At 43.8% G+C, this 24,762-nt stretch overlaps 1 protein-coding gene across 1 annotated transcript in view; it reads left to right on the forward strand.

The window, feature by feature from the left end:
* The window catches only part of LOC133369826 (WD repeat-containing protein 72-like), a 39,435-nt gene extending 17,251 nt beyond the window's left edge, over positions 1-22,184 (forward strand). The window contains exons 3-4 of the mRNA XM_061595482.1: positions 15,391-15,489; positions 20,302-22,184. Of these exons, the coding sequence (XP_061451466.1) occupies positions 15,391-15,489; positions 20,302-20,357 (155 nt within the window). The 3' untranslated portion in view covers positions 20,358-22,184. The remainder of the gene's footprint in view (positions 1-15,390; positions 15,490-20,301) is intronic.
* Positions 22,185-24,762: the final 2,578 nt, after the last annotated feature.

The following is a 24,762-nucleotide window of genomic DNA, read 5'->3' on the forward strand; positions in this document are numbered from 1 at the left end:
GGAGTGGAGTTTGACTAGCGTCATGTGTTCCCATTTTCAGAAAAGAGAGGTGGAGATGCATTTGACCTGGCAGAACTGTGAGTGTGTCCCTACCTTTATATTCGATGTGGTAAAAATCTGGTGTCGGGAAAAGCAGCAAAAGTCCACATGTTTCGTGACTGTTCTACAAAAGATAGCAGACCTGCAAATTATCAGGGAGTCTGATGCCAATTCTGATTTCATCGAAATCCTCGTCCATCCCTAACAGAAGCCCAAGGCTTCCTCCTACACTCCTTCAGATAAAGACAGTACATAGTGCAGTGCAAAGTGAAGCAGCTCTTTGGACACAGATCATTTTATATAGCCCCTAGAGCCAAACAATTTCTCTGCTACCTCATCCATTCTTAGAACAACTTTTTGAAGTAACAACATAAGAAGAGTCCTGCTAAAGGGGCCCATCTACTCCAGATTCCTGTTCTCACAGTGGCCAACTAGATGCTCATGGGAAGCATGCAAACAGGACCTGAGTGCAACAGCACTCTCCCCGTTCATGTTCCCAGCAACTGGTAGTCTGAGGTATGCAGTCTCTGATCCTGGAGGCAGTTCAGAGCCATTGCGGCTACTACCCTCCATGTATTTGTCCAGTTCTCCAAGTTGGTGACCACCACCACATCTTCTGGGAGGGAATTCTAACATTTGTGCTCATGCTGTGTGAAGAAGTGCATTCTATAGTCTCTCCTGAATCTTCAATATTCAAGCTTTATTGGCTTCTAGAATTATGAGAGAAGGAGAAAAGCTTCTCTCTGTCCTCTTTCTCAACACCATTGTTGTTGTTAAATTTACATCCTGCCCATTCTCCCAGAAGGAGCCCAGGGTGGCATACAAACAACAAAACAGTAAAAACATCTATAAAACATCTGAAAAACATAACCAAAACATCTTTAAAAATAATTTTTTTTAAAAATTAAAATATCTTAAAAATAATTCCAACACAGATGCAGACTGGGATAAGGTCTCTACTTAAAATGCTTGTTGAAAGAGGAAGGTCTTCAGTAGGTGCTGATAGGGGAGAGAATTCCAAATTGTCAGTGCCCCAACACTAAAGGCCCACTTCCTACGTTGTGTGAAACAGACATCCTGATGAGATGATATCTGCAGGAGGCCCTCGCCTGCAGAGTGCAGTGATCGACTGGGTATATAAGGGATTAGACAGTCTTTCAGATGAACCTTGAACTTACACCAGTAGCTAATAAGCAGCCAGTGCAATTCTTTCAGCAGCAGGGTGACATATTGGTAATGTCCTAGATGCACCACCACAGTTTGCAAGATGGCACTCTGCGACACCCCACAGCTCAACTGCCAGGAGGCTGAAAGACAATCACCCAATGCTATTCTCTGAAAATGACCTTGGAGATAGGATCGGAACCACTGTAAAACATTGCCTCCAATACCCATCTCACCAAGTCGGCCCAGAAGGATACCATGGTCAATGGTATCAAAAGCCCCTGAGAGATCAAGTAAGACTAATAGGGTCGCACTCCCCCTATTCTTCTCCCGATAAAGGTCATCCATCTGGGTGACCAAGGCCGATTCAGTCCCATAACCAGGCCTGAACCCAGACTGTAATGGATCAAGATAATCTGCTTCATCCAAGAGTACTTCAATTGCTGTGCCACAAACCTCTCAATCACCTTCCCTAAAAAGGGGAATTTGCTACCGGTCGGTAATTGTCACAATCCAATGGGTTCAGGGTGGGCTTTTTCAGGAGTGGTCAGATAACTGCCTCTTTCAGAGCAGCTGGGATCACTCCCTCCCGCAACGATACATTGACCACACCATGTGTAATCTTATACACCTGTGTGATGCCCTCCTAATCCAGAGGTCTTGTTCCTGTTCAGTCACTGCAAGTTCAGACTTCATTAGCTTATATGTGAAATTAGGATTCCTAATTTTTATTTCCCATCTTTTTACTGATGGGGCTGTGAGTCCTAGAAACATGTCCATTCTAGGAGGTTGACTGATAAGGGTTTAAATCAAGGTATCTAAATCCCCTGGAAAGAGCTGAAATGCATGTGGATGATCGAGTCATGAGATACCTTTTGTAAGGCTGTATCTGAAACTAATATTTATCCCACTGCACCTCAAAGTGAGTTGATGTGACATAGCCATGGCTTCTGTGACAAAGAATCCTAGTAATTGCAGTTCTGAGCGAGCCTAGGGTATATGAGAATCCTCACAAAACCTCATCTTTCCTTACCTGGAGGCTACTGTGAACAGTCCTGGATAGCACCTCAAAGGGGTATTATAAGCAGTTCAAAAAAAGGCAACCAACCTGATAAGCCACCAGGGAAGGCAACAGTGTTCAGGGATTTTTGATTCAGAAAATAGAGCAACTAAGGGAAGACATGATGAAGGTCTGTAAAATCAGGCATAGTGTGTAAACAGTGGACAGAGAGAAATATTACTTTTGTCAATCTTCACTCATTATTAAGTTATGGGATTCGCTATGGCCACAATCTTAGGTGGCTTTAAAACTTAGACAAGTTCATGGAGGACCATTATAGTACTTGGTGCAGCATCATGGTAGATCCGAGGGTCGGGGAGGTGGGGTCGCTGTGGTCTATCTCACTCATCAAGCACCATGTCCATGTAGTTACTGGTCTGGAGTGTTTGCACCTTGTGTTGGGCCAGAGGGACAGACTGGGAATCTTGTTGGTGTACCACCCACCTTGCTGCCCAACGGCTTCCCTAACTGAGCTGACGGAGGTGGTCTCGGAGGTATTGCTGAAGTCCCCCAGACTATTGGTACTGGGGGATGTCAACATTCATGCCGAGGCTGCCTTATCCGGGGCGGCTCAGGACTTCATGGCCTCCATGACAACCATGGGGCTGTCCCAATATGTTAGTGGTCCAACACATGTGTCGGGGCATACTCTAGATCTTATCTTTGCGACTGGACATGGGGATGGTGATCTGGATGTAGGGAGTTTTACATCTCTCCCTTTGTCATGGACAGATCACCGCTTGCTGAAGTTTAGACTTACAGCAGCCTTTCCCCTCTGCAAGGGTGGGGGACCTATTAAATTGGTCCGCCCCCGGAGACTAATGAATCCTGAAGGTTTTCAAAAGGCTCTGGGGGATTTTCCGGCTGATAAGACGGGCGCTCCTGTCGAAGCCCTGGTTGAACTGTGGAATGCGGAGATGACTTGGGCTGTTGACACGATTGCTCCTGCGTGCCCTCTCCTGTGTAGAGCTCATACAGCTCCGTGGTATACCCCGGAGCTGAGAGCGATGAAACAAAATAGGAGACGGCTTGAGCGGAGGTAGAGGCGAACTCCCGATGGATGCAATAATGCCCTGGTAAGTGCTTCCACTGAGCTATACTTAGAAGCGGTGAGGGTGGCAAAAAAACAACATTTTGCTGCCACTATTACGTCATCTCTTTCCCGCCCAGCGGAGCTTTTTAGACTTGTCCGAGGGTTACTTCAGTCTGGCCCTCAGGACATGGTAGAGTCATCGGTGGCCCGCTGTAATGAGTTTGCTGGACACTTCCAGAATAAGATCTTAAGCATCCGTCGGGACTTAGACTCCCAGTTTATAGCAGCTGACCCTATTGAGGTGTCCGGAGCGCAGTCTTGTCATGTTTTATTGGATGAGTTTCAGTTGGTTCAGCTCGAGGACGTGGACAAGGTGCTTGGACAGGTACGTGCAACCACTTCGGTACTAGATCCTTGCCCCTCTTGGCTAATAAAAACTAGCAGGGATGGAACAGTTGGCTGGGCCAGGGAAGTGATTAACGCCTCTTTACGAGAGGGAGTGGTCCCTGGCCGTCTGAAGGAGGCGGCAGTAAGACCACTCCTGAAAAAAACTTCCTTGGACCCAGAAAATCTCAATAGCTACAGACCAGTAGCGAATGTTCCATTCCTGGGCAAGATCTTGGAACAAGTGGTTGCTGGCCAAGTCCAGACGCTGTTGGATGAAACCGATTATCTAGATCCATTTCAGTCGGGCTTTCGGCCTGGTTTTGGCACTGAGACAGCCCTGGTCGCCCTGTATGATGACCTATGTCAGGAGAGGGACGGAGGGAGTGTAACTCTGTTGATTCTCCTTGATCTCTCAGCGGCGTTTGATACCATCGACCATGGTATCCTTCTGGAGAGGCTCGTGGAGTTGGGAGTTGGAGGCACTGCTTGGCAGTGGTTCCGCTCCTACTTGGTGGGTTGTCTCCAGAAGGTAGTGCTTGGGGAACATTGCTCAACACCGTGGGTTCTCCAATGTGGGGTCCCGCAGGGGTCGGTTCTGTCTCCCATGCTTTTCAACATCTATATGAAGCCATTGGGTGCGGTCATCAGGAGTTTTGGAGTGCGTTGCCACCAGTACGCTGATGACACGCAGCTCTATTTCTCCTTTTCATCTTCTGCAGGTGAGGCTGTCAATGTGCTGAACCGTTGCCTGGCCGCGATAATGGACTGGATGGGAGCTAACAAACTGAGGCTCAATCCAGACAAGACTGAGATGCTACTGGTGGGTGGCTTCTCTGACCAGGTGGTGGATGTTTACCCTGTCCTGGATGGGGTTACACTCCCCCTAAAGGAACAGGTTCGTAGTCTGGGAGGTTTTTTTTATCCTTCCCTATCACTTGAGGCCAAGTGGCCTCGGTGGCACGGAATGCGTTCTACCAACTTCGGTTGGTAGCCCAGCTACGCCCCTACCTGAGCAGAGAGGACCTTACATCAGTTGTACATGCTCTGGTAACCTCACGATTGGACTACTGCAATGCGCTCTACGTTGGGTTGCCTTTGAAGACAGTTTGGAAGCTACAGCTTGTCCAAAATGCGGTGGCCAGATTAATAACGAGGACCAAGCGGTTGGAACATATAACACCTGTTCTGGCTCGCTTGCATTGGCTGCCAATTTGCTTCCAGGCCAGATTCAAAGTGTTGGTTTTAACCTATAAAGCCCTATACGGCGTGGGACCACAATATCTGTTGGAACGCCTCTCCCGATATGAACCTGCCCGGACACTGTGCTCTACCTTGAAGGCCCTCCTCCGAGTCCTGTCTCATTGGGAGGCTCAGAGGGTGGTGACAAGAACTAGGGCCTTCTCAGTGGTGGCCCCCGAACTCTGGAACAGTCTCCCCGATGAGGTGCGTATGGCGCCGACGCTGCTGTCTTTTCGGCGCCAGCTTAAGACTTGCCTCTTTTCTATGGCGTTTTAATTTAAATTTTAAAATTTGTGTAATTGATTTTAGATTGTTTCTTCTTTTTACATGTTTTTGTTGTATTTAACATGGGATTTTATGAGATGTATTTGTATTTTCTGTTGTACACCGCCCAGAGAGCTATGCTAGTCTGGCGGTATAAAAATCTAATAAATAAATAAATAAATAGACACATGGGTGGAACTGGCTGCCACTGAACACCTTTTGCTGAAGGGCAAACAATAGAGGTGGGCTATTGCCTTTACATCCTGCATGTGGGGACCCCCTTGGGGCGTCTGTCTGGCTGCTATAGGAAGCGAGATGCTGGACTAGATGGGCCAGCTTTGGGCTATTAACCAAGATGGCTATACAGACGTACTTGTATCGAGGCCACTGGATAGGGGTGGCTGGGGACAATCCCATTGTGTGTCTGTGTGTAGCTGTTTCTGTTATGTTATGCTGTGCTGTTGGGCTTTCCAGAGGTATCCAGCTATTCACTGGATCTGATCCAAAACAGACGGATTGGAGAAATGCTGTAGGTCTCTTCTTAATGCATCTGGGGTGAAGGGAACGGCAGCATTACGGATGGGTGGCATTAGTCTTTTCTTGTCCCATTTGACCTGGTAAAATGGTGCCTTCTTTTTAGAGTGTGCCCATGCCAGGATTGGCTCCAGGAGGAAAAACCCAGGCCTTTGCTTCCTTGGGCATCTTTGGTTTCCATTTTCTGGAAATATACCATTACTTTCCCTTTATATGAAGCAAAAGCAGCTTTTCTACACTGCACCTCCCTTTGTGACCTCCAGATTGGCAGTTGCTTTATCCAGGAGCTCATTAGTGGCTCTGTCTGTGGATCTGCCATCAGCATTTGGGGAAGAGGGCTCTGCCTCTGACCCTGCCAGACTGGGGTCATGAGGTCAGTGGGTCTTGTTCATTATTCAGAATTGCTTTCTGGCCTTTTCTCAGCTAGGCTGAAGGAGATGCAGCATCTCCTTGTTGGTTGGATGGGCTGCAACCAAAAATGTGCTTCTTGAGAGTTTGGCTCTTTTTCTTCACTGCTCCAAAATTGTGTATGCATTAACAATAGTGATATAAAGCTCAAAAATATTATTGCATGATGATTGGCACATCTTGGTAGAATATGCATTTTGAAAATAAGTGCAGTGCCTTGTCAGGTTATGGAATCCCTATATTGTATCTACAGAGACAGAGAATTTGATCTAATTCTCATTCAAATTTATCAAATTCACACGTTGTGAAACAATGTGAGAACCGCAACAGAGCCATCCTTCAAAATATGCACATACCCGAAATTTGCAATGCAGTTCTCCCCCCAAACAGTGTTTACAAAAATGCATATATTAGGTGAAAGTGTGCATAAGAATGCATGTAGTAGTTGTTGAATTTATATCCTGGCCTTCCTCTTGAAGGAATTAGTGAAAATTTGTTGTTGTTGTTATGTGCCTTCAAGTCGATTATGCCTTATGGCGACCCTATGAATCAGCGACCTCCAAGAGCATCTGTCATGAACCACCCTGTTCAGATCTTGTAAGTTCAGGCCTGTGGCTTCCTTTATGGGATCAATCCATCTCTGGTTTGGTCTTCCTCTTCTTCTACTACCTTCTGTTTTCCCCAGCATTATTGTCTTTTCTAGTGAGTCATGTCTTCTCATTATGTGTCCAGAGTATGATAACCTCAGTTTCATCATTTTAGCTTCTAGTGATAGTTCTGGTTTAATTTATTCTAACACCCAATTATTTGTCTTTTTCACAGTTCATGGTATGCGCAAAGCTCTCCTCCAGCACCACATTTCAAATGAGCTGATTTTTCTCTTACCCGCTTTTCTCACTGCCCAACTTTCACATCCATACATAGAGATCAGGAATACCATGATCTGAATGATCCCAACTTTAGTGTTCAGTGATACATCTTTGCATTTGAGGACCTTTTCTAGTTATCTCATAGCTGCCCTCTGCAGTCCTAGCCTTCTTCTGATTTCTTGACTATTGTCTCCATTTTGATTAATAACTATGCCGAGGTATTGATAATCCTTGACATGTTCAATGTCCTCATTGTCATCTTTATAGAATAGAATCATAAAATAGTAGAGTTGGAAGGGGCGCATAAGGCCATCAAGTCCAACCCCCTGCTCAATGCAGGAATCCAAATCAAAGCATTCCCAACAGATGGCTGTCCAGCTGCCTCTTGAATGCCTCCAGTGTTGGAGAGCCCACTACCTCTCTAGGTAATTGGTTCTTTTGTTGTATGGCTCTAAAAGTTAGGACGTTTTTCCTGATGTTCAGTAGAAATCTGGCTTTCTGCAACTTGTGTCCATTATTCTGTGTCCTGCACTCTGGGATGATCGAGAACAGATCCCTACCCTCCTCTATGTGACAACCTTTCATGTACTTGAACAGTGCTATCCTATCTCCCCTCAGTCTTCTCTTCCCAAGGCTAAACATGCCCAATTCTTTCAGTTTCTCATCATAGGGCTATGTTTCCAGTCCCCGATCATCCTTGTTGCCCTCCTCTAAACCTGTTCCAGTTTGTCTGCATCCTTCTTGAAGTGCGGAGACCAGAACTAGACGCAGTACTCAAGATGAGGCTTAACCAGTGCTGAATAGAGTGGAACTAATACTTCACAAGATTTGGAAACTATATTTCTGTTAATGCACCCTAATATAGCATTTGCCTTTTTTGCAGCCACATCGCACTGTTGGCTTATATTCAGCTTGTGATCAATGACAATTCCAAGTTCCTTCTCACTGTTGACCCATAGACATGGATGGCACTAGAGTTTCCATCAAGCCTGAGAGCAAGGCAGGGGTTAAGCTGTTGCAAAGCCTTGCGAAGAGCCTTGGCACGGACCATCAAGGTCAGCACCTGCTGTCAAGGCAACCAGGGAGATATAGGCTGGGAAAGTTCTGCCAGCCTTTTGTGGGGGTTTTGTGTTCTGTGGAGAAAGCAGCTCCGTGGAGGGAAAAGCGAAACCGTTTGTTTGCTGCAAGCCTTAATGTCTGAAGTAAAAGACTCTTAACCTAAGTTCTTTGTCTGTGGATTTCTGGATGTCTTACTCTTAGTAACGCGCTGACACGCAAATCACCGCACACGCCAACACTCACATGTCGTATTGCTGAGCCAAGTATCCCCCATCTTATAACTGTGCATTTGGCTTCTTTTTCCTATGTGTAGAACTTTGCATTTATCCCAGTTGAATTTCATTCTGTTATTTTCAGCTCAGTGCTCCAGCTTATTAAGGTCCCTTTGAATTTTGTTTTTGTCTTCCGTGGTATTAGCTATGCCCTCCAATTTTGTATCTTCTGCAAATTTGATAAGCATGCTCTGGACCTCCTCATCCAAGTCATTAATAAAAATGTTGAAGAGCACTGGGCCCAGGACCGAGCCCTGTGGTACCCCACTTGTTACTACCACCCAGTTTGAGAAGGAACCATTGATAAGCACTCCTTGAGTAAGATTCTGGAGCCAGCTGTGGATCAACCTGATAGTTGTTCCATGCAGCCCACATTTAGCTAGCTTGCTAATCAGAATATCATGGGACATTTTGTCAAAAGCTTTGCTGAAGTCAAGATATATTATGTCCACAGCATTCCCACAGTCTACAAGGGAGGTTACCCGATCAAAAAATGAGATAAGATTAGTTTGGCAGGATTTGTTCTTCATAAATCCATGTTGGCTCCTAGTAATCACTGCATTATTTTCAAGGTGCTTACAGATTGACTGCTTTATAATCTGCTTCAGAGTTTTTCCAGGGATTGATGTTAGGCTGACTGGTCTGTAATTCCCAAGTTCCTCCTTTTTGCCCTTTTTGAAAATAGGGGCAACATTAGCTCTCCTCCAGTCATCCGGCACTTCACCAGTCCTCCATGATTTTGCAAATAGACAGTGGTTCTGAGAGTTCTTCAGCCAGTTCCTTCAATACTCTAGGATGCAGTTTATCGGGCCCTGCCTATTTGAACTTGTTCAAAGTGATTACGTATTCCTTGACCGTTTGTCTATCAATCTCAAGCTCCAATCCTGCCCCTTCTACTTCATGTTTCCCGGGAGGGTCATAGACCCTTTTTCTGGGAGAAGACTGAGCCAAAGTAGGAAATGAGCACTTCTGCCTTTTCTTTGTCATCTGTTATCATTTTGCCATCCTCACTGAGTAGCTGTGCCACCATTTCTTTTTTCTGTCTTTTTACTATGGACGTACTGGAAGAAAGCTTTTTTGTTGCATTTTAGCGTATCTCGCTGACCTCAGCTCATTCTCAGCTTTAGCCTTCCTGACACCATCCCTGCAATTCTGTGATACCTGCTTGTACTCTTCCTTTGTGGCCTGGCCTTCCTTTCACTTCCTGTACGTGTCTTTTTTTCTTTTCAGGTCATCTCTAAGCTTTTTGTGAAGCCACATTGGCTTTTTCTAAAGCCTTCTTCTTTTAAAGTTACATAAATCTTCTGTTATCATTACTTTAGTCTTTTTGACGTTCAGCAGTAGTCCTGCTCTTGTGCTTTCCTCTTTAACTTTCATTAGCATTCGTTTCAAATCATTACTGCTTTCTGCTAGTAGTATGGTATCGTCTGCATATCTTAAATTATAGATATTTCTCCCTCCAGTTTTCACACCTGCTTCATCTTGGTCCAATTCTGCTTTCCGTATATGTTCTGTGTATAGGTTAAACAAATAGGGTGACAAAATACACTTCTGTCTCACACTCTTTCCAATGGGGAACCAATCGGTTTCTTCATATTCTGTCCTTACAGTAGCCTCTTGTACAGAGTATAGGTTGTGCATCAGGACAATTAGATGCTTTGGCACCCCCATTTCTTTTAAAGCATCCCATAGTTTCTCATTATGTGCACAATCAAAGGCTTTGCTGTAATCTATAAAGCGCAGGGTGATTTCCTTCTGAAATTCCTGGGCCATTCCATTATCTGATGTATATTTGCAATATGATCTCTGGTGCCTCTTCCCTTTCTAAATTCAGCTTGGACATCTGGCATTTTAGAGCCTTAGTTGTAGAATCTTGAGCAGTATTTTACTTCCATGGGATATTAAGGCAGCAGTTTGATAATTACTGCATTCCCTGGGATCCCCTTTCTTTGTAATTGGGATGTATATTGAACGCTTCCAGTCTGTGGGCCATTGTTTAGTTTTCCATATTTCTTAAAAAATTTTGTCAAAATTTGGACAGATTCAGTCTCAGTAGCTTGTAGCAACTCTATTGGTATGCCATCTATTCCTGGTGATCTGTTTCTTCCAAGAATTTTAGGAGCAGCTTTCACCTCACATTCTAAAATTTATTTATATGTAGGACAAACATCAAGGAAAATTAAAATACGGATAGGAGAACATCTAAGTAATATAAAAAATAAAAAAAACAGGAGCTCCTTTGGTTTCTCATTGTCTTCAATGCCCTAAATATATTAGTACAGGTTTAAGATTTTGGGTCCTACAACAAATATATGGATCATTTTCTAGTTCTCTTTTATATAAAAAAGAAATAGAATGGATTTTAAGACTCAAAACAATGACACCTAGTGGTTTAAATGAGGAATGTTCATTTCTTTCCCTGATGTAAAGGATTCCTCAGGTCCAAAAACATTTTTTACTCACAAGTATATGACAGGTGTTCTTAATCCTATATCTAAAGGTCAGAATTATTATTCTCCAGACAAGTAAAAAATAATAATAAAAGCTCTTACCAGTTTTAAATAATCATAAAGACATCGATGCCATTCATAGCAAAAGTGAGACAGAAGACTCTATTGAATAAAGCACTTTAACAACTAAAATGTATCTTTTAAATATTACAAATAAATGCTATACATGAATTTACCTATATTATGTACAGAAATATAAAAAGAAAAATTCTTTAGAAGCTACTGTAACAAAAAGTTATTTCTGTATTTGTGTATATGAAATGTCTGGAAATATACAAAATGAAGAATGTTTTTATAAGAAATTTTAATAGAGATTGAAATTTGTATATGTCTGTCAAAATGATGTTTTCCTATTTGTTTATAGCCCCTGATGAAAGCCCTTGTGTAGGGCTGAAATGCGTTGGGTATTTGATTTGAAAGAAATTTATTCTCTTTTATAGAAATCAATAAAAAAATCTACATAATTTGGAATTTCCCTCTTTTGACATTTTGGGGTTCTCCCCCCTTTCTTCTTCTTCTTATTTATTTATTATTTATTAAATTTATATACCGCCCGACTAGCAATAGCTCTCTGGGCGGTGAACATAGAAATACAATAAATGACACAATATAATACAAAATAATACAGTCTAAAATCAATACAATAACATTTTTAAAATTAAATCAATTTAAATTAAAATGCTTCAGAGAATAGGAAGGTTTTAACCTGGCGCCGAAAAGATAATAGTGTCGGCTGGCGTACCTCCTCGGGGAGACTATTCCACAATTCGGGGGCCACCACTGAGAAGGCCCTAGATCTCGTCACTACCCTCCGGGCCTCCCTGTGAGTTGGAACCCGGAGGAGGGCCTTCGTAGCAGAACGTAGTGCACGGGCCGGTTCATATCGGAAGAGGCGTTCCGCAAGGTATCGTGGTCCCGCACCGTATAAGGCTTTATAGGTTAATACCAACACTTTGAATCTAGCCCGGAAACATATTGGAAGCCAGTGCAAGCGGGCCAGAACAGGTGTTATATGCTCGGACCGCTTGGTCCTTGTTAGCAGTCTGGCTGCCGCGTTTTGCACTAGCTGTAGCTTCCGAACTGTCTTCAGAGGTAGCCCTACATAGAGCGCATTGCAGTAATCCAAACGCGAGGTTACCAGAGCATGTACCACTGATGTAAGGTCCTCTCTACTCAAATAGGGACGTAGCTGGGCTACCAACCGAAGTTGGTAAAACGCATTCCTTGCCACCGAGGCTACTTGAGCCTCAAGTGAGAGGGAAGAGTCTAAAAAGACTCCCAGACTATGAACCCGCTCCTTTAGGGGGAGTGTAACCCCATCCAGGACAGGGTATATTATTATCAACGAATGTCCACACCTCGTATTTTTTGATCAAGTTGCACGAAGCCAGATTTCAAATGAACATCTGGAAAATTGCCTAACATTTAGAGCCGTATGACAATGGGACTAATAACCTAGGGAGGTGGTGGGCTCTCCAACCCTGGAGGCATTCAGGAGTCAGCTGGACAGCCACCTGTTGGGTATACTTTGACGGATTCCTGCATTGAGCAGTTGGATTCGATGGCATTATAGGCACTTTCCAGCTACACTATTCTATGATTCAAGTTGGTGGCCATCACTGCCTCTTGTGGAAGTGAATTTCATAGTTTAACTATGCGCTATGTGAAGAAGTACTTTCTTTTGTCTGTCTTGAATCTTCCAACATTCAGCTTCATTGGATGTCCATGAGTTGTAGTGTTATGAGAAAGGGAGAAAAACTTTTCTCTGTCCACTTTCTCCATAACATGCATGATTTTATACACTTCTATCTGGTCTCCTCTTACTCTCCTTTTTTCTAAACTAAAAGCTTCAAATGCAGCATACTTCCATCATAGGGAAGTTGCTCCATTCTCTTGATAATTTTGGTTGCCCTTTAACGAATCTTTTCCAACTCTACAATGCGCTTTTTGAGGTGGGGTGACCAGAACTGTAAGTATTGTACTGGGAGGAAGGGCGGGATATAAATTTAATAAATAAATAAATAAATAATGCAGCTGCACCATAGATTTGTATGATATTAGCATTTTCCCCAAAAACCTTTCCTAATGATCCCAAGCATGGAATTTGCCTTTTTCTCAGCTGCCACACATGGGTTGACAGCTACATCAAGCTATACACTATGACCCCAAGGTCTTGTTCCTGGTCAATCGCTTCCAATTCAGACTGGAGGTTGCCTCAACATGTTTCACTTGACATTTGTTTACCTTCAATAGCTTGTGCCAAGTCTGGAGAAGGCCGTGAAGAACCCATGTTTCCACAACTGTGCAGCCCCTAGATGTGAGGAGCCACCAGTCCAGGGGTAGTTTTCTTTCTTATCCCTTCTCACTCGCTGGCTGTGAGGAGCTGCTTGGGTAACTGCCTCTTCGACCTGAAGGTGAACCAGGTGCTCACCAAGGTGTCCTCATCTTCAGTCCCTCCCTCGCTGCATTGCATCTACTGGCAATGCCAATGGAAAGACAGCCAGAGACACTAACCTGCATAAAACCACCCAATAGGGACAACAGGTAGTTGTTGAAACAAGGGGCACCCTAGAAGCCAATTGTGGGTGCCCCCTCCCAAATGCCTACATAGCCCCAAATGGCAATTAGGTGTTCCTATGTAATCCCCCAAAGGTGGGTTGGGCGAGTTACTACTTGAGGAGAACTGAGCCATTAGAGGAAAAAGCCAGCCATAGGAAGAGAGATGCACCTGGCTCCTTTTGGCCTCAATGCCCCAATTGCCTGGGAGCCACACCCAGTTCTCCTTTATCTTTCCCCAAGTATTGGGGGAGTTGTCCCCCGTGTGATTCTGAGCAGGGGGGAATGCTACACTTAGCAAAGTTAGACCCAGCAAATTCCAGGACTGTTGAAATCCCCTGTACTGCCATGACTCTGCTCTGTGAAAGTTTGGTAATCTTTCTCTGCAGTACACCTGGTTTCTAGACACTGGAGACAGTACTCAGGATGAGGCCTAACTAGTGCCGAATAGAGGGGAACTGGTTCTTCCTACAGTTTGGAAACTCTACTTCTGCCCATGCCTTAGGATAATCTGTGATGAGCTGAAGATTGTATTAGGCGTCAGTATTGACGGGGATGGGTTGGGTGCCAAGCCGTAGACCCTCAGCTGTGAAATTTGTGGTTGTACTGGATTTTTGTGATCTTTTAAATATTGATCTCCCCCCCCAACCTGCCCTGGGATCATGAATGTGATGGATATAAGTACAATTAATTAATTAGTTAAATCCATTTTTATTTCTTTTGGTGGGATGTAGTATCCCTGCTGCCACAACAATATCACCTTCTGTCCTTACCCAGATGCTCTCAAAGGGCTCCCACTCTCAGTCAGATTCTTAGTTTTCCTTGCGGGTTGTATATATTCTCTCTGTAAATCCCACTCCCTTTCTGTTGGGTCTGTTTCTTTTGAACACCGTATAGCCTTCTGTGGTCATATTCTAGTCACGAGTCACTTCCCACCAAGTCTCAGTGATATCTTTAAATGGTACTTATTTTCCCCTTCACACTCTGCTCTCCAGCCCCCATCTTTTTGCCTCAGTTTCCCTCTCCAGGACTACAATATCTCTTTCCTGTTGCCTACCTCTGTTTCCCCTCAGGATAACAACATCTCTCCTCACCCTCAGTTTCTCTCCCCCCAGAACTTCCCTCTCTACAACTGCAATATCTCCACTCACCGTGCTTCAGTTTCCCTCCACAAGACCACAATGTGGTCTTTCTTTTCAGCTTCTGAACTCACAAAAATGCCACAATATCTCCCCCACCTTTGAGACCACCCTCTCTTCCACCCACAGCTGTCCACCAAAAGGATGACAATACTGTTTTTTCTCCTCCACCTGTCTCCTGCCAGAAAAAGTCTCCTTTGGTATCAGGGAGGGAGGGAGGAAAGCCTCCCCCCCGGCAGGTCATAGTGATGCCTCTCCCTCCTGTCCTCACGTGACCCATTTGCCCTGAGATGGATTCCTGCAAGGACTGGCTTCCAAGTCACCATTCCGTTTGTGTGCCTCTTGATTCCCTTATAGCAGCTGAGACTGACGCCACAGTGTGATGACAGACAAGAAAAAATAGTATAGAGAGATATTAGGATTTCTGGTGTCATCATGTTTGCTTCCGTTGCTGTGTGTGTTGGTACCTGGTACTCCAATACATATTGGAGGTTGCTTTGCACCCTCCCAGATGCCCTCCTGAATTTCCCTGAAAATGACTGGGCACCACCTCCACTGCCATGCTTCTTCCTTGTTTGTCACAGGTGTTCTTATCCCTAATACTTGGCTCAGTGTTTAGGGAATCTCAGTGACTGGGGAGACAGCTCTTTTGGGCTGAAGGAGCTAGGAAAGGGAAGAGAGACTTGTTTAATTTCAAATTTGGCATACATCCAAATAACTGAACCATCTCAGAACTTTTGGGACGGGGATGGTTTAATATCCAAACTAACAAAATTTGCACCGAGTAAAGAAAGAGGCACAGAAACAAAGTTAGATATTTCCTAAGTGTTAATGTTCTGATTCTTTTTTCCCCTTAGCTGCCAGCAAGTGTGATAGCTGTACCCTAACCCCTGCAAACGTCCAAGAAGAGAAGGGCATTGCTGAGAGGCGAGTCTTAGAAGAATCGGAAAATGCAGGTGAGATAATCATAGACATTTGTTCTATGCAGTTACATGGTCAAGAGGCCAATGCAGTGTGGTTTATTAAGGATCATTTATTTAAGGCATTTATGTACCACTTCTTTTCAGGTGGACCTCACAAAGTGGTTTACATTTATTTATTTATAAAAATATTTATGTACTGCTATTCATTTTTTTAAAAAAAACCAAGCAATTTACAATGTGTATAAACACAGAATAAAACTGTACAAACATTTAAAATCAGTTAACTAATTATTGCAGAAAGATATCGTCTCAATTGCCTGCATAAGCCTGGTGACATGGGGGTGACCTAGAGAAGTGTCCTTTTGGGCAGTGCCTGTGTCTAGTCAATCATCGTTCAAGAGGACCAGCATTTGGAGCTCTTTTCATGCCGGTCCAGTCAGGACAAAGGCTGATACAGGAAGTCCATTATAATCATTAGTTCTAGACTAACATGAAAAGTCAGATGGAATGAATGGCCGTTTCTTCTGTTCTTGAACAAAGAGCAAGGATGCTGTTCCACAACAAACCATGCTGCTCTTGAGAAAATCTAATGGGAAGCATTTTGGGTGCATTTCTTTTTTCTCCAGATCAGCAAGTTGTGATTCTTTCCACAATATTTTAATAAAGGGAGGCAAAAAAAGAGAACAATGTTCTGGAAATGTGGTGCATCCCTTTAAAAGAGTGGAACAGGGCTGCCTGCAGACTAATTTGCGGAGAGCACAGGAGCTCCCCTGCTCATGAAAGAGTTAAGCGTCTTTGGGTTTTCTTCCTCTTTTTCTTCTTCTCCTGCATCTTTGCGTGCCAGTCTGTGTATCCGAAGCTGTTCTCTGTCAGATTAGTTAAGAGCTCCCCAAATCTAGCCACACGTGCTGCTGACAGGGGCAGCTGACAGGTGTCCTGATCCTTCCCCAAGGAGCACAGCTGAGATTTAATTTCCAGTGAAAGGGTGCAGTAGTCTGCAATCCATGTCAGGTCCCCAATGTCATCTCAGACCCTATCTCGGCTATGCAATTGGATTTCACAGCACACGATTCTCCAAGAGGAGACGAGAAGGAGCCCGCAGTCATTTATCTGCTCTGGGGTGTGCTTGATTTCTCTCATTGCCCAGGAACACAGGAGGAACAGCCACTCTTACGCTAAGTCAGGGAACGGCAAAAACATGAGCTCCACCTCAACCCTGCCATTATTTTAAGGCTTGCTGAAAATGATAATTAAAACTCAGCAATCTGGGTGACAAAAAGATCAAATTCTGTGGCTTCATTTGGCTGCAACAGATTGTCTGCAGCTGCAAATATTCTCCAGGAACTGTTTCCCTTTGAAGGAAATGTATATTCTGGCTTTTGATTGTTTCTGGACTAAAGTAACAAATCATTTAACATTTGTTCCATAGCTACAATTAACTCCCATGCCAGTTCCTCCCTCTTCAAGTGACGTATGTCTTGAAATCTGAGAGATATTCAGTAGCAGAATATGCAGAGAGGTTAAGGGTGATTTGGCATACAAGTAGAGGCAACAGTGTGCCAGAGAAAATCTTTACTGATAAAGCATCTCAGCTTAATCTGAGAGCTCTGTGTTGCCTGCCTGTCTTAAGTTTGCAATCATTACTTTTGCAAGAAGCCATGAATTCCCCCAGCTTTGCCTCTGTCCATTCCTGCATTTTAAGGAACTTGCCTCCTCATCGGTCAGAAAGCCTCCAGAGAGTTCTCTACCGGGCTCACTGCTTCCCGCTGAGAATTTGTAGCGGGGTTGTCATGGCAACATCGTATTTCTCCAAGAATTGCTCATATTGATCCATGGACAGGCATAAATGGACAGGCGAGCGTGAAGAATAAAGAGGGTTGGGAGTCCTCTCATGTGACCAGAGGTTATGAGCTGTAAATAAGCTCATAGCCAACATCTAGAGAAAGAGAAAGGAACGGCTTCATTTCATTTCATGGTTTTGTTTTCACACTTTGTGAGATTGTCAACTTTCACCATTGACTGGGGAAAAAAATGTGTTAGTCACTTGTCATGCCAGATCCATGGTGCTTGCCCCTGACACAGCTGTCAGCCTCCCAGTGATGTGCAGTTCGGGGACCCACAACAAAGACCCAAGGGCATGAATTATTTATTGCTGTTTGTATGAATGGAATTATGCGATAAGAAATCAAGACACTTCTGACAGAAGCCCTTGTTTGAAAAGAGGGATTTGATGAGGCAAGCCAGGTCCCCGTTGATGCCTGCCTCTTAACCCCTTGGCAGCAAGTGTGATGAGAGCAATGCCAAAAGCAAGATCTCTTCCCTGGGGGGTTGCTGTGAGGTGATTGGGGAGAGGGATATGGAGGTGGGAAGCGTGCCCAAATCTCTTGGCTCTCGAAATCACCATTTAGCTAAACTCTAAACACCAAGGTGAATGCCAGCATTGCGCTCACTGCTCTGTAGCTGGACTGGTTCCAATTGCAGGATCACCTGAGGAAACTGTTGGCACTCTCCGCACTCTAGCACAGCTCCTCTAGGAGGCTCCTTGTCCTCCAGATGGCATCATCTGTCCAGCTCTCACCTCCACATCTGGTGCCTCATGTGCCACCAGCCACCCCTTTCCCAAGCATTCTTTCAGGCTGAGGAGCTGGACAGTTAAAAACAATAAAACAGGAAGCTATAACCGTTAGTATTCAACAGCTATGTTGTCCGTGCTGTATCTCCGCTTTTGGAGCCAATATGCCTCAGAATACCAGTTCCAGGGAATGACAAGTAGGGTGGGAGATGTTGCATTCAGGCCCTGCTTGCAGTTTCCAAGAGGCATCTGAGAACCAGATGTGGGACTGTGACTGGGCCCTTTTGGTCAGATCCAGCTACAGGGATCTTGTCTTCATACAGTTGCAGCTGCCAATGAGGGGAGAAGAGTCTACTTTTACCAATTTGAGACCATCCCTTTATTTTTATCAATTTGAAAAACTTGTTACTCAGATTTATAGCGAATTGAGGATGAGCACTGGTTATATCCTCAGACCACTTGCAGAACAGAAAAGGATCTCCCATAATATTGCTGGGGTGCTGCAGAGTAGATTCAGTGGGATCACATGGATTCCACTGTCTACCCAGATAGCAGCAAGGGGGGCCTGATCAGCCTGGGGTGGTGAGGATGCAATTTCATCTCTATGCAAAACTGAAAGTAAACATATTTTATTTATTTATATAATAATATTGATTTATATAATAATTTACGATGGCTTACAATAATTCAGATCACAATATTCAAGGCAAGACAGCAGTATCAGCAAAACACGGCAGAGGCAGACATCGTAGATAAAAACACAATCTTCAGATGAAATATTATCTGCTTACTTAGCAAGGCAAAAGGCTGCTGGAATGAAAAGTTTTCATTAGCTGGTGGAAGACAACCAAGAAGAAGCCCAAGCTCCATGGCCCAAGGGGGCCATAATAGTGGTATGGCCATTGCGAAGGGCACTTCTTCTGTCAACTGACTTCCACCACAGGTGAGAAACGGAGAAGAGCCTCTTCTTCATGAGATTGCAATGGCCAGGCTTACTTTGAGGCTCTTAATAACTGAAAGAAGTTATTATTACTCTCTCCCAGTTATAACCCTATCAGCCAAATGGACAATGCATATGACATTTGAATAATTTGAAGAACACATTGGAAACATGCATTTTAGTCTTGTTACACCCAAGGATTTTGCACATGATCTAGCCAACCATGAATAATGCACTGAAACAATAACCAGAATTAGTCAATAAGGTCCATTGACCACATAAAGTCAAAAGGTAATTTGAGCTATTGAAGTTATCTAGCTTTTCTCAGGCATTTCTGATAATCCAGATAATTTGTTTGCCACCCAACTGTTAGGCTTTGAAATCAATTTGGTCAAGCAATAAATTAATCCAGGATTTATCTGTGAGCCTGACCCCACCAGATCCCATAAGCTACAGTAAAGCAGTTAAAAAGTTGAGGAGTCCATTAAATTCTTTGCAACGTACCATTTCATTCACCCTTACCTTCATGTACACTATATCATGTCACATCTTACTCACCTTTCCTCTAAAGTAAAAAGCTCCCAATGCTGTAACCTTTCCTCATAGAGTCGCTCCATCCCCTTGATCATCTTGATTGCCCTTTTCTGAACCTTTTCCAGCTCTACAAAATCCTTTTTGAGGTGAGGCGACCAGAACTGTACACAGTATTCCAAATGCCCTTCCACAATAGATTTGTATAAAGACATTCTGATATTGGCAGTTACTTTCCTAATGATCCTTAGATTGGAATTTGCAGTTTTCACGGCTGCCACAAACACTGGGTCAACATGTTCACTGAGCTATCCACTACGACCCCAAGGCCTCTGCCTTGGTCATTCACTGCCAGTTCAGACCCCATGAGCATATGTGTGAAATTAAGGGTTTTCTTGCCCTTGTGTGCAATACTTTAAAATTGTTTACACTGAAGTGCATTTGCCATTTTACTGCCTATTCACACCATTTTGTGGGGTCCTTTTGGTGCTCTTCACAGTCTCTTCTTGTTCTAACCACCCTGAACAATTTAGTATTATCAGCAAACTCGGCTACCTCACTGCTCACCCCCTAAAGCTAAATCATACATGAACAAGTTAAAAAGCACATGTCCCAGTGCTGATCCTTGGAGGACTCCGCTTTCTACAGCCTCCATTGGGAGGACTGTCCATTTATTCCTACTCTCTGCTTCCTGTTATTTAACCAGTTCCTCTTATTCCATGACTGCTAAGCTTCCTCAGGAGTCTTTGGTGAGGTACTTTGGTGATCTGAAGGTGATAAACATAATATTTCTGTTTTGCAGATGAGAAGAAGTCACATCCTTGGATGCTCAAGGTGTGTTCATGCAAAGTGTGTTAGAGGATGGTATCGCTCTTCTAAGGAAACCAGAAGATGGAGAATTGTGGCAAAAGTGGAAATACATTAACTATTTTTGGCTGGATGGCTATTTTCTGGGCTTTGTTAAACCATATTCTGCTATAGCAATGACCCATACCTCCATTTCCCTTTTTTAGTTATTACATTATCCAACAGTTCTAATGTCCTAAGAGCCAGGGTAGAATTCCTGTTTCTGCTGATAAAAACATGAAAAGCTCAAGAGACTCTGAGCCTGCATGAAACACAGTCATATAGTGAATGACCAACAGTGAAGTGTGTGGCACGTAAATAATGCTGCGTGACACCCCAATCTCTGAGCAGTAAGATACTTCCAGGGGTCCCTGTGCTTACCCAGAGTTTAGTTTCCTTAGAAAGAAGGTATATGATGTTTTTATGAAATAAGGGTTATTTACACACATTCACAGCCTGAGCATGATAGAGGGGTTCAAAAGATCTTGCATTTTCCATCAGGCTTACAGGAGGCATCCTAAATCCATGGTGCAAGGAGCCAGCCTATCTACACGTCTCCAGTTCCTGGCCTTTTCTCAGACTCAACTAAAAACAACCCTCTATTTGGCCCCAGGGTGGTGGTGGGCTCTCCTGAAGAGTTTCTGTAACAATAGGATCTCCCTGGCAGTTTGACTATCTGAAATCCATAGTGTGGTGAAATGAAAGGAGTGCCATGCTTTTCGCAAGATCCTTGTGGATAAAATTGTCTGGAGACCCCGAGTAGAGCTGAGCCCTTTATACACCATTCCCCACCCCCATTTAGCCTGTTCTCTCTCTACGTCCACACCACACTTTTATTCCACTTTAAACAGCCATAGTTTCCCCCAAAGAATCCTGGAAAGTGTAGTTTGTGAAGTGTGCTGAGAGTTGTTAGAAGGCCATTATTCCCCTGACAGCTCCAGTGGCCAGAGGGGTTGAATAGGCAGCCCTTCTTCTGGTGATTATAGCTCAGTGAGGGGAATAGGGCATCTCCCAACAATTCTTCACCAACTACACTTCCCAGGATTCTTTAGGGGAAGCCACGACTATTTAAAGTGGAATAAATGTCTGGTGTGATACTGGCACAGAATGGTGCCTGCTGCCCCCTATCCCCATCAGTACACTCATTATTCCCTTGCAGAATTTGATGTGTAACACCTTGAAAAATAGATAAGGAGCAAATGCAGGTGTACCTGTAGTAGTTTATTTTAAAATAGTAACACAACATGTGGTTTTATAGGGAAATGGCATTATCTGCCTTAGTTGCAATATTAGTCACATTCAAAGCGGTGCACAAAAACAGCAGGCTTACAAGTCATGTTTTAAAATAACAGGCAGGCACCTTTTTCTAAGTATTTATGCCTTTACACTGTCACTGTGACAACAATGTTCAGTATTTTGCTCTGGAATTACAGAAGCCAGAGGGAGGCAGGGAGGGCACTTCTTTTGGCCAGACTGCTGCCCCCCCCCACCAGGAATCACTGCACAGCACAGGCAGACTGCACCTGGACATCAACGCCTGTCCCCATTTATCTTGGCATCTTCACACTGATTTCCCCTCCCCTCCCATGTCCATCTTTTTAGTTTATAACCCTGAAGGCAGTGAAGAAGCTGTAAAAATAATATTAAGAGGAGAACATCAATGCCATTGTAAAACTTGGAGTTATCCTAAGATAAATAAATGTTCAACACCAACACGTGAATGTTCTTAAAATAAAGATTTGATACAGAAGATTAAAGCAGGTTGGACTTTGAAGTAATATACAGAAAGCACAGCAATCAATTCAAAAGATAGTCACTACTACCCAAGGTTCTTGTATAAGTTGCTGAATTTTATTATTACCTTGAATGAGTCAGGTTATTGATCAAGATCATTAAGAACCCTGCATGAGAAATCTTATTTGTGAGGAACCATGTGGCCTGTGAAACACAGATATTTCCTGAAATCATTGTCATGGGCAAATAGTGAAACCCAGCTAGCATACTCTTCTTGCTCCTTTTCTAGTAATCAGTCAGGCCTAGTGGTGGCCAAGTTATATTTGGCAGTTCTCCACAAGAGTCTTGGGTGTTGTGGAAATGATTACACTGATGCAACATTCTATCCATCCAACATGTTTCATTACTTGCTTTTAACTTTACATCCCTGCAATTTCCCAATAACTCTTCTTTGGAATACTTCCTGCCAAGCTTTAAAGTCAAGCTGTAGCCATTCCAGGAGGCTGCCATCATTCATGGTGTGTGAGATTTCTGTGCATCCCAGAAAAGTAGTCAGGTTGGCCAGCTGCAGCAAAAACAGAAAAAAGGGAGGAGTGGATCGCCATGCTGCTTGTTAAGATGGGAGCAGGCATGGGGAGGGGAGGCAGATAGCATCAGGAAGTCGTTGGGGCTGACCATATCCAATAGACTAAAGAGTGTCAGGTCTATAAAGGAAGCACAGTGAATAATCCAAAGCAATAGTAATACGACCCATCTGGAGTTATTGCTACACTGTCATCATTCATTTCATTTCTTTCAAAGCCAGAGATCATGTTGCCCTCTGTTGTCTTTGCTAGGCAGGGCAAGGATGCCTTTCTTCTGTGGGCCAAAGCCAAATCTTTGTGGGTCTTGTGTATACAAAATACCTTTATGATCGGGTAATACACCAGATTAAACAATTCTGGAATACGTGTATTTTCTGAATGTTGATGAGGTTTGCCTAGCCAAGAAGAAACACTTTCATATGTATTTGAAGGAATAAACCTGAATTCTAAGTGTGACTTCAGAAATTGAGCATCTGAATGCATATTTTCTTTCAATTAAAGGGAGCAAATAATAATAATAATAATAATAAATTTTATTTGTTTGTCGCCTATCTGTCCGAATTAACGGACACTCTAGGTGACTTACAACAACAACATAATAAAATACAATATACAATCTAAAAACACAACCATCAATTAATCTAACATCAAAAACATCAAATTAATATATCAAAAAGCTAATCTACCCCAAAATTCTTGTAGGCCTGCCTGAATAGCCAAGTCTTTAGAGCTTGGCGGAAACCCATCAGGGAGGAGGCATGTCGAAGATCATAAGGGAGAGAGTTCCAGAGGGTGGGGGCCACAACCGAGAACGCCCTCTCCCTGGTCCGCACCAGCCTAGCTGTTTTGACTGGTGGGACCGAGAGGAGGTCCTGTGTGGCTGATCTTGTGAGGCGGCCTAATTGGTGATGCTGGAGGCGCTCCTTCAGATAAACTGGGCCGAAACCGTATAGGGTTTTAAAGGTCAGTACCAACACCTTGAATTGGGCTCGGTAAACCACTGGTAACCAGTGTAGGTCTATTGACACTGGGGTGATATGATCCCGGCGACGGCTATGCTTAATTAAGTGTGCCGCCGCATTCTGTACCAGCTGCAGTTTCCGGACCGTTTTCAAGGGTAACCCCACATAGAGCGCATTACAGTAGTCTAGACGAGAGGAGACCAGGGCATGTATCACCTGTGGGAGCAGATGTACAGGAAGGTAGGGTCGCAGCCTCTGTATCAGATGTAATTGATACCAAGCCGCCCGGCTCACTGCCGAAACCTGAGCCTCCATGGACAGCTGGGAGTTGAGAATGACCCCCAGGCTGTGGACCTGGTCCTTCAGGGGTAATTTCACACCATTAAGCACCAAGTCGATGTCTCCCAGCCTTCTTTTGTCACCCACAAGCAACACCTCGGTCTTGTCGGGGTTTAGCTTCAGCCTGTTCTCGCCCATCCATCCACTCACGGACTCCAGGCACTTGGACATGGTCTGCACAGCCAACTCTGGTGAGGATTTAAAAGAGAGATAAAGCTGAGTGTCATCTGCATATTAATGACACTGCAGCCCAAAACTTGCTTCCCGAGTGTGCCTGAAACGCTTTATTTCAAAGAATGTCTCATTTATATGAGCCAAGCACTACAGGGAGGGTCAAAATAATACAAGAGCTCAGCCTCAGAGCACCAATGACCAAAGCTTCATCCCCAAAAGTACCTCTAGTTGGAAAGCTCTCAGGTAGCAGGAGGTGGGTATTCATTCATTCATTCATATCCCACCCTTCCTCTCAGAAGGAGCCCAGGGTGGCAAACTAAAACACTGAAAGTACTCTAAAACATCTTAAAAATAAAGGACTTTAAAACATATTAAAACAAAACATCTTAATAACATTTTTTAAAAAGATTTAAAAACATCTCAAAAAACAATTCCAACACAAACGCAGGTTGGGATAAGGTCTTCATTAGGTGCCGAAAGATAACAGATGCCGCCTCTCTAATATTTAAGGGGAGGGAATTCCAAATGGTAGGTGCCACAACACTAAAGGTCCACTTCCTATGCTGTGCGGAACAGACCTCCTGATGAGATGATATTTTCAAGAGGCCCTCACCTGCAGAGTGT

The sequence above is a fragment of the Rhineura floridana genome, chromosome 14, assembly GCF_030035675.1.
Source record: "Rhineura floridana isolate rRhiFlo1 chromosome 14, rRhiFlo1.hap2, whole genome shotgun sequence".
Taxonomy (NCBI): Eukaryota; Metazoa; Chordata; class Lepidosauria; order Squamata; family Rhineuridae; genus Rhineura; species Rhineura floridana.